Source organism: Acanthaster planci, linkage group LG11 (assembly GCF_054643075.1).
Source record: "Acanthaster planci isolate LZ-2023a linkage group LG11, COTS_SCS, whole genome shotgun sequence".
Lineage (NCBI taxonomy): Eukaryota > Metazoa > Echinodermata > Asteroidea > Valvatida > Acanthasteridae > Acanthaster > Acanthaster planci.
Window position 1 is genome coordinate 11,299,667 of NC_141787.1, and position 16,551 is coordinate 11,316,217.

General features: G+C 41.0%; 1 protein-coding gene across 15 annotated transcripts in view; it reads right to left on the minus strand.

Annotated features, from left to right (window-relative positions):
* Nucleotides 1–556: 556 nt before the first annotated feature.
* Nucleotides 557–16,551, minus strand: part of sptan1 (spectrin alpha, non-erythrocytic 1) — a 51,767-nt gene continuing 35,772 nt past the window's right edge. For 9 of the 15 annotated variants that reach the window (XM_022245323.2, XM_087143060.1, XM_087143068.1 and 6 more), the window contains 20 exons: nucleotides 16,180–16,284; nucleotides 15,847–15,956; nucleotides 15,267–15,365; nucleotides 14,741–14,861; nucleotides 14,132–14,173; nucleotides 10,891–11,012; nucleotides 10,249–10,381; nucleotides 9,944–10,042; nucleotides 9,496–9,732; nucleotides 8,742–8,878; nucleotides 8,332–8,521; nucleotides 7,640–7,755; nucleotides 6,883–7,059; nucleotides 5,637–5,651; nucleotides 4,245–4,299; nucleotides 3,855–3,949; nucleotides 3,313–3,414; nucleotides 2,789–2,989; nucleotides 2,503–2,650; nucleotides 557–2,014 (listed from right to left, as the gene is read on the minus strand). In XM_022245323.2, the coding sequence (XP_022101015.2) occupies nucleotides 1,889–2,014; nucleotides 2,503–2,650; nucleotides 2,789–2,989; nucleotides 3,313–3,414; nucleotides 3,855–3,949; nucleotides 4,245–4,299; nucleotides 5,637–5,651; nucleotides 6,883–7,059; nucleotides 7,640–7,755; nucleotides 8,332–8,521; nucleotides 8,742–8,878; nucleotides 9,496–9,732; nucleotides 9,944–10,042; nucleotides 10,249–10,381; nucleotides 10,891–11,012; nucleotides 14,132–14,173; nucleotides 14,741–14,861; nucleotides 15,267–15,365; nucleotides 15,847–15,956; nucleotides 16,180–16,284 (2,430 nt within the window). In that variant the 3' untranslated portion in view covers nucleotides 557–1,888. The remainder of the gene's footprint in view (nucleotides 2,015–2,502; nucleotides 2,651–2,788; nucleotides 2,990–3,312; nucleotides 3,415–3,854; nucleotides 3,950–4,244; nucleotides 4,300–5,636; nucleotides 5,652–6,882; nucleotides 7,060–7,639; nucleotides 7,756–8,331; nucleotides 8,522–8,741; nucleotides 8,879–9,495; nucleotides 9,733–9,943; nucleotides 10,043–10,248; nucleotides 10,382–10,890; nucleotides 11,013–14,131; nucleotides 14,174–14,740; nucleotides 14,862–15,266; nucleotides 15,366–15,846; nucleotides 15,957–16,179; nucleotides 16,285–16,551) is intronic. The other 6 variants (XM_087143063.1, XM_087143066.1, XM_087143061.1 and 3 more) reach the window with 3 other exon arrangements.

A 16,551-nucleotide genomic window follows, 5' to 3' on the forward strand; every position in this document is an offset into this window, starting at 1 on the left:
ATAAGTATCGACTTTGGAATCAGAATAAGACTTTGATGAAATTTCACTCATACACGTAATGACATTTGAGGTAAATATAATGCACCAGCAAGGCAATAGAGGTGAAAAATCAAAGTGCCCCAAATTAGGAGCCGCACCACGTTAGTAGGGTACATCTACGATACAACTATAAATAGAACCATCAGCGAGAAGTAAGCAGGAGCGTAAACAGTCCGTCGATTCTACATTTATGAGTTGGTCAACTCCTAAGATGGGTGAATTACTTGTTGGAAAGCGAATGTCTGCGTATGACTGGAAGTAAACAGTAGCAGTAGTTTACATGTATTTGAAATGACGTTTTATCTCATGCTATTCCTGGGCGCAATTAGAAGATGAATTATTGATTACGGCGCAAGCAGTAACGGAAATTGTCCAGTACAAAACCTTCATGAAAATCAGTCACACGCATGCGTACGTAGGTACAAACGTTTGGTAGGACACGCGCGCTCACAACCCTTGGGATACCATCAAAACTTCAACAATCGATCGGATGGGGAAAACTAAAGAGCAAATGACCTGGTTTTATATGCTTCACTACTTTATTCACCTTTCCTTGCTAAACAAGTTACAGAACATCAAAGCCAACACCGGAAAATACCTTCACGAATTGCTGGTTACAATACTCATGTAATTACGTTATCGCTAACGACGCCAATTATGAATTATTTTGAAACAATTTTTAAATCGAAACTCCACAGTTGTACGCTTGCTTTACTTGGATACTTTCTTTGGATGTCGTAGCCTGAACCTTCAACCACACACTCCTATTAAAACACTGATGTAATCGAGGTGAATACTTGTCACTGAATTACTTAATACAAGTCCATCTGTCATTCGTCCATTGGTTGTTATCTCCCCTTTACCAATAATTATACTTTAAAGACCGAAAGTTTGACAGGATTTGTTTTCTATCAAATACACAATGATTTACTTTGAAGAACAATTTGCAAAAGACTCCTTCGCAATACACCCATTAGGGCTTTCTTAACAACGTGCAGAACTACTTATTTTAGAAAAAAATCTACAACCTCAGTATTACATGGGTGTAAAGATCGTATTTTATTTTCACACGAATAACGGTTGGCTGTATTTTTAATATGAGCATGAAATAACTGTTGCATGACTAACTCGACAAGCTCTACAGTTCACAAAAGCGGCATGTCCTACAGCCGATGATATAATTTTAGGACAGGGTTTTGTTTCATGAATAGTAAATGCATTTTTGTAACATCAAGCAGATTACACATCAATCGAGCTACGATCATGCAGTATTAAGCATTGTTACATTACACCTGCGTGACAGTACTGATTTCTTTGCTGAAGGTTTTTATTTCTGACGATTCTCACCACTGCCTACTACTTTTACTGCAGAGAGTACAAGTAATGACTTACAGTTACAATTTTAATAACTCCACACCATTCAAAGAAATACCAGTCAAGTTTTGATGATTGATACATAAAAGCCTCTTCAAACATTACTTTTACAATGTAAATTTTTCAACATTGTGCATGAACTAGGAATACACTGACAATGATCACAATGTAGAGAGGAGAAAAATTTTCATTCGTATTGCGCATTACACTCAGGTAAGCATCCCTACACTTGCTTTAAGTCCAAGTGATTTGTTTGAGAAAATCAATTGTCTTTTTACTTCCAAGATACAGATTACTGGATTTAAATGTAAAAGCATCCATCAAACAGCTTGCCTGAAAACTTCTCTAAATGGGAAAGGTGAACCTAAAATCTATGACCTAAACAACTGATAACAAAAAAAAATTTAAGATGTGAAAATCTGCTCCTTCAACCTACCCACTGAGGGGATGGGACGAAAGCAGATAGGGCCAGGTGTTAGTTTTGGAACATATCCACACTGAACTTGACATAGTCCAAGGCGTTGGGTATTTCCCGACCCTTGGAATCGCGAAACGGCTCCATGCGTAAAATGCAGTACTCAGCCAACTGCGTTGGTAAGTTCTGAGGAAAGATAAGAGAGAAATGAAAGCTGCCTAGGTGAGTGGGTTGATCAGAAAAAAGGCAAAATTATTTGTTTTGGTTTTCACAGTTTCGAGATAGATGATGAAAAATTCTGCAGTTACATAAAAAAATTATGATCAAACCACATTCAATAAAATTTGTTTGTAGGAACTGTTTTCCTAGGTCTCAAAATATCAGAAATCTGTTAAAACACAGGGCATCTTCCTATCCAAGAATTACCAGTACCTTTAGATACTTCATCAACAAGTAAGAAAGCAACACTTTTAATCAATGTACCATCAAATATTAAAACAATTATATGAAAAAATATTCTGCAAGCAGCTATTCAAATCAACATACTACAGAACTACAACAGTGAATATTACGAGATGACAAATTGACAGTAACTCAAAATACTATGAAGACATTTCATCAGTGTCAATTGATGTCCAAGCAAACAGAAAGCAAAGTTTCAAATGCCAACTTACGGAATAGAGCTCGTGTTTGGTGACGTAAGGTTTGCCCTCGGCGCTGAGCGCACGGAAGGCGTTTTCGATCTCGTCTCGCGAGTGGACATTCTCCGTCTCCCGGCTGATCATGAAGGTCATGTACTCCTGGAGGGACACCACTCCATCTCTGCAGACGAAAGCAACAAAAATCAATCAGCATCTTCCCCAAAACGGTTTATCCTTAACTGATCTATTTTGAATCTTCAGTTTTTCTCCACATTACCCTTTCCAGAACACCCACGCTTCTTATTTTTTATTCCCTCACTTGTTTGGATCCACAGTGTCCAGGATGGCCTGGAATTCCGGATCCTCCGCTCCCTCCTCCACCATGGGCAGGTCGTATCCCAGGGAACGCAGGCAGGACTTGAACTCCTTGTGCTCCAGGAAGCCCGTCTTGTCCTTGTCAAAGTGCTTGAACATCATGCTGAACTCCTTCAGCGACTCCTCACTGACTCCGGTGGTGTTGCTGCAGGGGAAAGAGATTCAGACCACAGAGGGCCATCAGCATGCCAAAATAAGCTGCAGTCAAGCAGTATTGCTTCTCTTATGCCACTGCGACAATTAAGCGTTGTCGTAGCAAGAGTGGATTTATGAGCGTGCTATGAATACTCTACTGTGAAGTTAAACAAGTTGACACACCCGTTTCCACGCTGTGACAAAATAACTCAGGCTAGATTGGATGAGTTTTCTTTCTTATCATATGCCAGGAGTTACAAGCATTAATTGCTTTGACCAGGAGGCAACTCTTGCCCGCATGTAGTATCGGCTGGTGAGGTTGGTTGTACTTACCGTGCCTGTATCTGTTGTTCCAGGTTGTGCTGCATCCGCATACCTAGTTGGTCCAGTTGGTCCCACTGCTGTGCCAGGCCAACAGTGGAATGTTCAGTGTAACTGCAGGATGAAACAAGAAATGAACTTCAATGGAACTCAGATTCTCTCCTTACTTGATCCAGGAACTGAATAAACTTTGTGCCCATGTAGACAGACTTGCTTCTTAGACCTTCATTTAAACTTCAACTTTTCAAAAGCATTTTTGGGTCGGCCTAGGAAACTAATTTTCTTATTCAGCCTATCATGCAAAAAGGGCATTAAAATCATAGCCTGCACGTGAATGATACTGCATGGTGCGTAGCCGATTTGAATTGAAAGCACACAAAACCAAAGCAAACGTGACCAGCCTCTGACCAATAGGAGTACTGCAGAATGCACCTGTCATACTGCAAAGCAGAGCCGAGATGCCATTCACATCGAAGTGTTTCTCTTTTAAAACCTGTTTCTCAGTAATAAAAAGATCACCATAGAGCTCATAACGTTACTGAAAGATTTCTCACCGGTTATCCAAGATCAGCCTCTCCTCCATCTTGGCTCCAAGGTCCTCGATCTTCTTCAGTTGGCTCTTCTGAGATCGAACCTCAACGATCTTTTCCTGTTAACCATAAAGTAAGCAGCAGTTCATAAGCAACAAATGCATGCAATGTACAAAGGAACCCTGTTGCTTCAGGATCCCTGTATACATTACAAATTCTCATAAATTGCAATGTACGTGCGCAATTATAAATACACAAAAATAATGCGAGATATCTTAATTCTACATTACAGAACAGACTTTAAGTTGTAGGAAACATTCTGTGAGGCCAAGCACAACGAGACAGTGCCAAAGGCTGTAGACTATGCAGGAAGTGATCTACAACAGAATGTATACAAATAAAGCAGTCACTTACTTTGAGATTCTCCAGTTGGTTCTCCAAATTACCAGATTCCTCCACCATGGCAACCCTAAAACAGATAAATCATAAATCAATCAATCAACACAATCAGTGCAGTTGGTATCTTCATTCACTCCGGTGCCTCTTGGAGGCACTAAAACACTTTGCATAGCACCTCATTTGTCCCTTTTTCTGTCACCTGACATGCAATGCCCCCACTACTTAATTCCATCAAGATGCTGAAAAGTGCCTTCACTGCTTTATTCAAAGCCAACGTCAAATGCCGCTTTTGCCAATAAAACTGACCCAAGTTTACTGCATACATTTAAAAGGTACAGTCAATCGTCTTGGCAATACTGTTAGTACACACAGTTTCTTTGAATCTCTGTTTTGTCGAGTCTGATAAACATGCATGTTGAGAACTGCAAGCTCCATGCTCCTATATTCAAGACTTTGTCTTATTACTAGTCTTTGGAAAGGGGAAAAGTCTGTGTCAGTAAAAAACGTATTAAGACACAACGGCTGTTATTCAGGAAATAACACAAATCCTGTGCTCTTTGCAGATACTTTGACATCTAAATACAACCTCATAATTAAGTACAAATTTGCTTGATGTAAATGAGAACGTAACAAAGGCTGACAAATCTGATGAGGGGAAGAAGAATGATAGGTTCAGGACAATGTTAGAAACTCCTTTTAAAAGTCTTCAACGTTTGACATTGATATAAAAGAGAGATTTCAAGTGGAAAGTTCAGAAAAAGGAAAACAGGAGAAAAAGGCCAAAGGGAACGAAATAGAAATAGCTATGAAAGGTACTCATAATCAAATAGATGGAAAAACTGAAGTTAATGATCAAATGATTCCCTTTACCCATTTTTGTTAAATAGACTATAAGTCAAGAAGGTGCTACAAAACAGTGTCAGGCAAGATGGCTACTGACACCTCGTTTTTATGTTTCTTCTTCCCTTTAAGTAGAACTGCATGCACATCGAGAGCTAGCAAGTCTTTAGGTCAGAATGTCTAGTCAAATCATGCACTACTTCTACCTCAAGAACAAGAAGTAAGTCTGTTCTGATCGTAAGGCCAGCAACTGGTTGAACTGAACCAGTGTGCCTGTTATGTTCTGTAAATGGCAAGTTCTTTTATTTTTTGAAAGCTTCTGTTGAGATGTCACGCTGTTCAGTAAACTTTCATACATAAATGAATCACGCTGTGAGATATTTTTGTCTCCAAGTCTGTGTAAAGCTCACTTAGGAGAGGAAAGGATTCTAACCTTGGTCTGCAGATACCATGCACCATGCACTTTATCTACAACTAAAATGAAATCAGAAACTAAGAAACGGGGGAAATCAAAGTAGTTTCAGGCCAGGCAACTCAAACCAAAGAAAGAGAGAAAGAAGTAGTAACCGATTGATGATGGTCCTGGCGTTATTGCAGCCACAGGTAGCAGGTAACCGGGCCAACCCAAAAAATAGAGACAATTTCATTGTTCAATGAGAAATGAATGAAAAATTCCTGCTGTGACAGATGCTACATTTTTGCAAAACTGAAGAGTGAGAATTAAACATTACAACTCCATATACAGTCATCAAATTTTGTTCATATTTGCTTCCACATCAAGTGTAAATAGTGATCATTACTGGTATCAGCAAAGTTGCCTTGATGCTAATTTTGGTTCGGAAACAATTGTTTGCACTGTATATTGGACAACTGTGGGTTTCCGCTCCATCATTCACATCATTCACATGTAACATCAGTCACAGGCAGGTTACCAGGGAAGAGACAGTCACCATGGGTACCACAGATGCCAACAGAGAATGGGTAACAGAGAGAAACAGAAACACAGTCAAACAAAGAGAGAAAAAGAAATATCAGATTATTGATCAAGATTATGTTCGGTGGGCATGTCATCAAGTCAGAGGCTTTCTTTCTATCATATTAACATTGCTATGTTATGGATGAATTGTGCAGCCTTTCTCATTTTCTTGCAGTTATGAATCCAACTAGTTTCAGACTGAGATTTCTTTTTCAAGTCACTTTCTGGCATATCAAGAGCCACTCAAATGCTAAGACAGTATTAAATGTATCATTCCCTTCCAAAGGTATAAAAGAAAATTAAATAAAGCGATGAATTTGAAGTGTATGGATGAAAAATATGGTACTTAAATAATATGATAATCAAATGCTGTATGAATTAATGGAGCGTTATTTGAACGTTTGAACTTTCGAAACATTTCTTTTGATAAAGAAGCATTATTGGAACAATAGGAAACACTTTCATACAGCAGTCAAGAAGTTTGCTGTCTGCCTTGGAAAAACACAGCAAAGATTAACAGTTCATTATGTTTGCTGGTCCAACTTGTATTGGCCTACTTGTCTGGAGGAATTTCAGATTTTTAAAAATGTGGTAGGATGCTCAAAATTATGTGGACACTACAGAAGCTGGGAGTGTGCAGACTAATTTAGCAGTAGTATGTGTCAGGAAATCTAGTCCTGCTATTCCAAACACAATTTCGCATACAATTTACATATAATTTTCCTAAATTATCAACAGGATCCAATAAAATCCATGGAAGGGACAGCCTCAAGAAATCGCAGAAAGGGTTATAAAACAGGTATATATCCCCTGATGGGATGGTCTCTACGAACGTACCTGGACTCAGTCAGCCAGGCATGGAAGGAGTTGGCCAGCTGGGCAAACTGCTTGCGGAAGCGGTCATTCTCCTCTTGCCTCTCCATCTCCTTGTTCAGCTCTACCTCCCGCTCTCGGATAATGCGCTGCAGGTTGCGCCAGGTCTCCTCCAGCGCCTCCATGGTGAACCAGGTGTACCTGCGAGGTTATGGAAACAAAGACAGGGAGACGGGCCGTGTCTGAATTGTGTGGCTGTCCAGATATAATACATGAGTCTACGGGAAATGAAAAAGCTGCAAGCTGGAAAGCTTTCCCAGAGGTATCTGAAGCCAAAACAAAAACAAACATGACCACATACAAGCCTCACAAACCCAAACAGCTGGCAAAAAATGCACTTAAAAATACCACATCAAAATCCACGGTATCAACCGCTGTGAATAGGCTATATTTTTTTGAGCTAACTTTTTAGAAAGCATAAATTTGAACGAGTGTACCAAACACTTCAATCAACTCTTGATACTTTGCTAACAAAGCTTTAAGCGACGGACATTCTTTTACCCTACCCTCCAAGATGTGTAGGAAAGTATTCTGAGATTGAGAAGATTCAAAAATTCTTAAGAGTTTATGTAGTTTGGATGTCCCATCATACTTCCGGCCTTGTGCTTTTCTTGGCTCACAAGGTAGACAATGCTTACTACATGATAAAAATTCTCCAATTATCATACTTTCTTGGCTTGATAATTCACATCCTTGAGAAGAACCGAACGGACAAGCTTACGGGTTGGATGTGACATTGTAGCTCTTGATTTGCTTGTCCAGGGCAGCCAGCTGCTTCAGGTCATTCTGGGCGCTGCTCAGGGAGGCGGTGAAGGCGTCATGGGCCTCCTTCAAAGCCTGATCGAATGCGAAAGTCAAAGTTTTTAATCAATTATTCTTCACGACAGATGAGATCAACACGTAAGTGCTTAGTAGTCAAAATTAAAAAGGAAGCATGCATGCGCATAAAGATGTATCCGCCAATTCTTAGACATTTTGAAAACAGTGAATCAACTACCAACTACCATATAGCCAAGTAGTCAAACATGTCAAACATGTCAAACTTAAGATCTGGTGGATCCCTTCTGTAGTTCTCCAGATTGTTATCTCAAGTCCCCAAAACAGCCCAATTAATGACCTGATATAAATAACGCATTAGTGAGACCCTGCATCACTTGAAATATTCTTTTAAAAAATTGGTTCTTGTTGTGGTTGAGCTCAGATACGACACAGTTGACCCCTATGTTCCCTTTGTATCCAAGACAGTGTCAAAAATGTTTTACAGGTAGGTCAATCAGGAGCACCAATTAGAATAGAGAGTGGGCAAAGTCAAGGTTGGACGAAAACTGAGATCTTTAATAATGAGAATGTGCCAAGTTTGTTTGCATCACAAATAACACTGTCTATTGTCACTGTCCCATCCACATAGCCTACCTTGATCTCTTCCACGGAGTTACAGCGCACCGGGTCAGTCAGGTCCTCTTCAGCATTCTCAAACCAGCTGTTGAACGCCGAGGCCTTCTTGGCAAAGAGAAGGAACAGGTCCTCCACCTCACGGTACTGCTCCTGGGCACGCAGCAGGCGCTGGCGACGATTCTGCGAGTCCGACAGCAACTTCTCCCACCTAACCGTTAAAAAAAAAGCAGGGGGGGTGACAATAAATGTGAAATGAACATCTCAAGGGCGCGATGATGACCAAATCAGTTTTGGGGGAATTGGCAGATATGTATCCTGGAAAAAAACAGGTACTGACAGAAAACATGATGAAAGGAACGGTTACTGCAAAAGGATGGCTAGTGTTATATCCTAGGTCCTTGCTCCTGAGTGAATTTCTGCTGTCGTACCTAGCCATGAGGTTGGCATGACGTTGCTGTATGGCTGGGGTCTGGACGTGATTGGCCTCCACCAGTTGGTCCTTCAGAGTGGTGATAGTAGAGATGCCTTCTTTCTCAAAGGCTTGCAGGCCGGCATCAAAGGTCTCCTACAGTGACAACAAGAAAAAATATATATATATACACCACGTCAGCAGAAACTTTCTTATCTGCAGTTGGTGAAGATTCATATTTGTGTAGTTACCAGAATTTGCATAGAACTGTAAGTTCGTTCTAGATGCGTCAATCAAGTAAACTACTCAGTTGCCATCCACTTCTGACATGCATGTACAGTACATGCATACTCTGCCATCAAGGCCAATTTTTAGCATGAGCAAGCTCTCGGGCTATGTGGCATATGCTGAATAAAGCACGTAAATGTTTCCATGTCCACAGGGAGGATACAAGGGCTGAATTTGATGGAAAAGATTACCTTCTTCAATTACTAAAACTGATACCTCAAGACTGCTCTGGTAAGTGTGTCACATTTAAAGCTCCATTGAAAAGAAGTGAGTATGTTTAAAAAAATGGTTGAATGTTTTACTGTTGAGTGTGATTATGCTTGAAAAATCCAAGTATACCAGAAGAACAGGTGTTCCTTGTAGCCTGAGTTGCTGCTGCTTCGGCATTCATGGGGACACAGTTCCAATCTAATTCAGCAAAGTTCTTTATCTTCTTGTGGCCTTTTGAATGACTTTTCCGGAAGCGATGCTACACGATGACCTACCTGCTTGGTGAGCAGTGTCTGGACGGACGACAGGTCCCGTCCGTAGTCGTCGGAGCGAGCCATGCTCTCCTTGTCACCAATCCAGGACTCCACCACGTCCGCCTTCCAGATGAACTGCAGGAAGGCCGAGTTCTCGTCCAGCTTGGCCTTGCGGCGCTGGGACGCCTGGCCCAGCTCCTGAAACTTCTTCTCCAGGGATTCAATGCGCTGGCCGATAGCCTCCGAATTGTGGTTCTCCTGATCAAAGACAGTGGCAATTTAAGCCATATCATGAGTGCTGCAATTGGAGACCTTCTATTGGCTAAAATGATTTTATGAATTTTAGAAATAATTTGAGTATTTGGAAGGCTAGGAATGTGAGATATGCAAAAAAGCTCTTCTGTTAGGGGAACACAATCAATTTCAGCTTTGGATTCTAATCAAAAATGCTAAATGCGGTTATGCTTACAGCTTCAATCAGAGTCTCCCCCTGCCGTTTGATGTCATCCACGCGTTCCTGGTGCACCTTGTAGTCCATGTCAAATGCCTTGTGCTTCTTTTGCAGGCCCTGTTGACAAGCATGAACAATAATTAATCATTCCTTAGATTTGTTGGTGGTCACTCATGAGCGGACCTCTCGGCCAAATCTGACTCTGGACGATTCTAACACACAAAGAGCTTCATTCTTGAATCTCTGGCATTCAGTCACCAATACCAGTCTACCATATGCAAATAACGCATTGGCACTATACTCTTGACAGCAGTCCAGCATACCTGCACAGCGGCCAGTGTGTCTCCATAGTCCTCGCTGGACAGCAGATTCTGCTTCTCGTTCACCCAGGCTTCCTCCTCTTCCACGCTGGCCAAGAACTCCTGGTAAGCCAGCGACTCCTCAAGCTTCTTACCTCTGTCGGTGGAAACAAAATACATGAATTCAGATAAAACTAAGTCATGATCTTCCATAATCCCACAGCATGATTTGCATTTACCCCCAAACAGATCTACACACATAACTCAGAAACAGACACTTTCTTGGAGGACTACCCCTACTGTTCCTTAAACTTCCTGCAGCCGATGACTTCTGCAAGGAAAAATTTTATTGACATAACTTTCAGAAGGAAACAGACTTATGTGAACATACAGCGAAGCATCAAAGTTTCCTTATGACCTCTCGTGACTCTGGATTCTGAAATATTTAGTGAAAATCTCACAGTTTATTTAGATTATTCCCTCTAGGCTTTCTAAGATTTTTAACAGGGTTGACCTTTCTAGAATTTCACGACCTCTACAATTTGGTGCCCTACAATAGCCTGAGCAAGTTACTTGAGGAGAAAAAAACGAAGGGTGCTCCATGTTACGGAATGCACCATCTTTCAGTGGAAGCCCCTTTGTGACTGAGAGATCAGACAGTCTTACCTGTCCTGTGCCAAGTTCTTGAGCTCATCCCAGTTGTAGGCCAGTTGGTCCAAGCGCTGTTGCACGTTGTCCCTGTTCAGCTCTACCTCCTGCATCAGAGTGGCACCCGAGTCTTGGACAGCCTGGGGTAGGGAGGGAGGGGATTCAAGTACTCGGATTACTACACGCATTCTTATCAAGGATGCCAATTAGTGCAGAACTGTTAGTCTGAACTGTTAGTTCACTGTAGCCTGTTTATACTGGGAAGTGTTAATAGTGGCAGAAAGACCCAAAATAGCAAAAAAAAATGACGTTTTCCGTGTATTCAGTTTTGAACGCAGCAGAGCCAAATTTCCCCCGAACCACCTGTACCTGTCTGGCATTATTTTTTTATTCACAGCTAGGAATCAATACAGAGTAATAATCAAGTATGCTCAGTCAAAGATATGTCATGTCGAATTTCTTAATTTTGATTGTTGAATTTATGAATGTTGAATTTCTCTACTTCATAAACAAAGTATGCTCATGAAGTGGTTGTGTGCACTGTGAAGACCTGATACGAATTTTTATACCAGATGTGAACAAGCTTAGTAAGTTTCAGTTCAAAATTGTTTCCTTGTTAAATGATTATTTACTAGTACTAGAAAGCAGTATGTCGACATTTAGACTTTAGTGGACATTTGAAGTAACTAATAATTCTCATATGGGATCCAAATGGTAAAGAAAACCATATCTGAACTACGATGTAAACAAAATGATTTATGGTTAACTGATGATGAATCTAATGATGAAACTAAACTGTAACTTGAATCTTAAAAGGAAATCATTGCTTCAGGACAGTTATCAGAGTTTACTGGCATTTGTAAGACTACGGCAAAAGTTGGTTCACAGGGTCTGCAAATCATCTTTTTTGAAGGAAACAACTGACAGCCTGTCAGTGCCAACAAGCAACACCTTTGGGTGGCAAATGGATAATGTGCATGATTTCTGCAAACTACTGGCGGAGCTGAGATTATGTCAGTGATGTCAAACTGAACCATGTGTAATGCCGGTCATGAAATTGACAGGTGTGATTGCGATGTCACTGAGGATTCTTCACTAACAACTAATGACTTCAAATTTTGTGTTATTGTGGACTCTTGGTTATCACTGAAAAATAGACAAACAGGAAAGAAAAACAAGAAGTATGTATTTACTTCAGGAAGTTGAATAAATCACTCTACTAGCAAATCCATGGTAACAAGAAACAGCCTGCGTAACGCTAACACTGCATGTATGAGAGATCCACACTAACTCGTGCTCAAAGCACATTTTCTTCTTCAAAAGTAGACTTCAAGAACAGTTCCAACAGGTTATGAAACCTTGGAGTACCATGCATTGTGGCCTCTCAATTCATTGCACAGAGCTTTAACCTCCAAGAATGCGAATCATAGTTACTACTTTGATGCTCATATGTTACGTGGCCCCAAAGGCACGAAATGGTGCATTTCTGGGTGGGACCCCTCACGACAATTCAATTACATGAATTCGCACCAGTTCTCATGCTACCATGGATCAGCTTTGAGACTCCGCCCCTTTCCCAAGTCCCAGAGTGGAGAAAAGCAGAGGGCGCTCCTCCTGGGTAACAGGGATCTAGAGTTGATTGCCCTGCCACTGAGCACTGAAGGTTGCACACACAAGTACACACATGTTTTACAGACAAAGTGTGGACATTCCTTTGTTCTCCTGTGGTTAAGGAAACTTGAGGAAAATGCTCCTTTTTCTCCAACTAGGTCCTTTGAGCTGGATTTTTGATGATGATTCCCTGGACTGTTCCTCTTTATTTCGCCACTGATAACCTTGACCCCAGAATGCCTCTGAAATTTTTTTTCGGAGAGGGGAAAACGTTGTGTGGACATGTGAGTCCACACAACGCCATCGCACCCTACGTTATGTGGACTTCTTTTGTGCGGGTCCACACTATGTATGCCACACCTGCACAGTAAACATACACTGCCCACGGTGACAGGATGTAAACCATGAGCATGTGTTGCTTTGACTCATCACTGTTTCCCTCATGAGGAAATTCACAGAGATGTGATATTCAAGGGCAGCATACCAAACACCTACTTTCTAGTTCAGGGTTTCTAGGGCTGGTGTTGCGAGTTCATCTTTGGAGAACTTTACAAGTATTTCCAAACTCATCCAATAACCACAATTTGACCAGCAAACACAGAAAAGCCAACAGTATGACCATCAATGATGTGCATGGAAATTTCTTTGCTTGTGTACAACCTTACAGTGCCCATAGTTTAGGAAGAAAGCTTTCGCAAAAACTTCCAGTTTTTGTTAGCTTTGGTACTAAGTATTGTAGGCTGGTCACAGCAAAGTGGGGATAGATATTAGGTTACAAATAGACACTGGTCAAGGAAGGGAGTATAAAAAAGATACGTCTTGGTCTGAGGAAATTCACCCAAGCCTTAAAGACACAGCAAGCTCTTCATGTCCATGAAACTCTATGGAACTCTACGGTACATGGAGTAAGTGGTCAACAGTAATAGCTAGTATGCCTGATTTAAAATTGTCTTTGTTTTGAAGACTGAAGTATGGAACTGCTCAATTGGTTTCCAAATTTGAGAAAACAATTCCAATCCCAGTGTTACTTGCTGTGCCTTTTTCCACTTTGCCTTTCATTGCTTCAGTGGGCACCGCAGGGGTTAGAGCAGCTGGAAAAGAACTGTTTTGCTGGGAATAGAGAGGTGTCGCAAGTGTTAACAATACACTACAAACCCCGGTTGGTTAAATACATAACCACCAGCTTCCAACAGAGCGATCCCAATCCAAAGTGCTTTTTGGGTACAAGGAAATTCACAATCTCTTTCATGACAAACACAAATCAGGGCCAAAAGCATTCCAGACGGGTAATTAACACCAGGTATTCAATGGATGATTACAACTTCAGTTCAAGGAGAATGAACATTTGCATCATACTAGATAAAGCCTCACTGGGCAGCCAAGCATTTCTTATCGAAGCACCTGCTTCTCCAAGGACTTGGGATCGATCTGTTCAAGCAAAATGACCCACTGGTACAGCAAATGCGAGTGGAAATTGCCTGCTTCACTTTTATTTGGACAGTTGGCACGGGGAAAACACACTGTGGAGATGTATGTTGGCGTATTATGGAATGACGTGTCTATAAACAGAGCACTACGTGTACACGGAAAGACTACTGTAAGCTGGTGTGATTGTGTGAGGTTGGCTGGCTAAGTATGAAGACTATACCTGTAGTTTCTCCATCAAAACAGCACCTGCATCATGAACAGCCTTAAGAAAAAAATCAAGTGTTAATGAACGGAAAAAACAAAACAAAAAAACCCCCAAAAAACATGTATCACTGAACTAAACACAAATTCCAATATAAATGGCCACGACAAAACTGGAGACAACGTGACACCTTAAGAAAAACAGGTTTCAAGATTTGTGATGATTACATTTTCCAATTGAAAGTCTAGGTTTACTTAAATGTAAAGGATCAGTTGAAAAGCCACCAAGCAATCGACGAAAATGTGTAATATGGTATATAACCGGCAAAATTAAAATGTTGCAGCTGTCCAGAGCATATTCTAAGCAGTATAAACCATCCATAATCATACAAATCATATGTGCTCCATTAGAAATATCCCCCACTGTTGGTGCAAATAGCCAAATACATTATCTGATATGAGATTCAAACACTCACTACTTGTAAAAGTAGGCCTTGTATTGAAGTAATATGTCAAAAGGAATTCCGTTCAGAAATATCTCCAAATAACGCCACACCTATTTCACAGTGCTCGAGGGCAATACACCCAAACTTTCTCAACAAGTAACAAAGGGATGTGGCTTGCATACCTGAATGGCGGGCTCGTGGCCACTGATCTCAGCCTCCAGACGCTTGTGCTTCTTGCGCAGGTTCTGCACGCCGGTCAGCTCGCGGCCGTAGTCATCAGAGCTGGTCAGGAGTTTCTTCTCCCTATAAATGAAACCACAAGATTGCTGGATGTTTCATTCTGACACAAGGAAATCTTACAAAATTATCATTATTATTATTATTTATTCGGCCATCAACAGAATACCAACAACATACAATTCCAAAATACAAATAGAAAACATAACAGTAAACAAACTAAACAAAAACGAGCAAATCCAAGTTGGCCAGAACTGAGAGTTCAAGAGTATAACCAAACACTGTGGCTCCAAAGCCTGTCAACCCAGCAGTAATACCACTGCGTCAAATCTATCTGAATACAGCATTTGGCCCAACCTTGTCAGTTGGGTTTTTATTCTTATGGAGATCTGTGGTCTGAAATAAGACAGGAAAACCAAGAACATAGCAAAAAGCAACTTAAACTGCCCCATAACCTAAAGAATTTCTTACTTGATCCAGGCCTCCTCGTCATCAATATCTCGGAAGAACTGATGCACACGGTGTGACTCGTTCAGTTTCTCACGACGCAAGATGCTCAGCTCTTTGACTCTGAGAATTGAGAGGAAGTCAAATTGTTAGATAACTTTAAGTGAACAAACTACACTTTTGCAGTGGGCTCTGCAAAACAGACCAGTATGATTTTGCTTAAAACATTTTTTCCTACGCTCAGCAAATTTCCGTGCTAAATAATTCACCCAATTTATCAACTGGTGTCAACAGACCCTTATTTCATGGCTCTGCTGACTGGAATAGCAATTCTGTGCTAACAGAGCAAGCACAGCAAATCTGGGCTGACCTGGTCAGAAAAGAATCCGTATATGTAGTTACTGAAGTCAGCTTGCACCCTAAACTTCTTGCTTATCCGTCAAACATGCTAACCGTGTCAAGAATCTTTGGATTACAGAGAGCTAAACCATGTACGTTTGTGACATGATTTGCCTTTCTTATGCGACCATTTCACACTTGCTGTCAGAAACTTCACAGTCATCGATTCAGCTGGCTTTCCTCATCACTGTGACAATGTTCTTACTTTTCATAGCGAACGTTGATGTTCTCCTTCTTTTCTTTGATCTCCTGGGGGTCAAAGTGACCGGCTTCGATGAAGGCATCCGCTTGAGCATTCAGGTCCTTGATACGATCCTGCATTGGTAAGAAGCCAAAAGAAGCATACTTCAAGAGTGACACCTCAGTAATGTCTACAAATATAGGTTGGAAAACAAAAAAGGTCCAAGATTGAAACAAAGACATGAATTTAAATCGTTACCACGGCATTCCTCCATCTTATAAAAATGCACTTTTAATCTGTGAGGAAACGTTAGCTTCCTTGTCTGCGATGCTTGTCAGTCCATGTCATTTTTCTTACCTCATGGGCAGCAATGTCATCCTCCAGCAGCTGGTGCTTCTTCAGAAGATATTGCACCGAGGTCAGGTCACGACCTATGTCATCCGACGACAGAGAGGCCTCAATCTGACAAGAGCAAGTGGCAAATTGTAAGAAAAGAGTCAATCCTAGCAAGCACAAAAGCACTCAGGACAAAACCCACACACAATGTAAATCCCAGCGGTAAGAGTGCAGAGTTTAACTGTTGACGGGGCATTTTCTGTTACGCACTGAGTTTTCCTTAATTTCAAGTGGAGGTTTTCTTAAGCTTAGCTGTTGCACACAAACAAGGTATACAATGCATTTTCTTTCACTTGATTACTTATCAGTCCTGCAAAATGTCCACTCCATAGA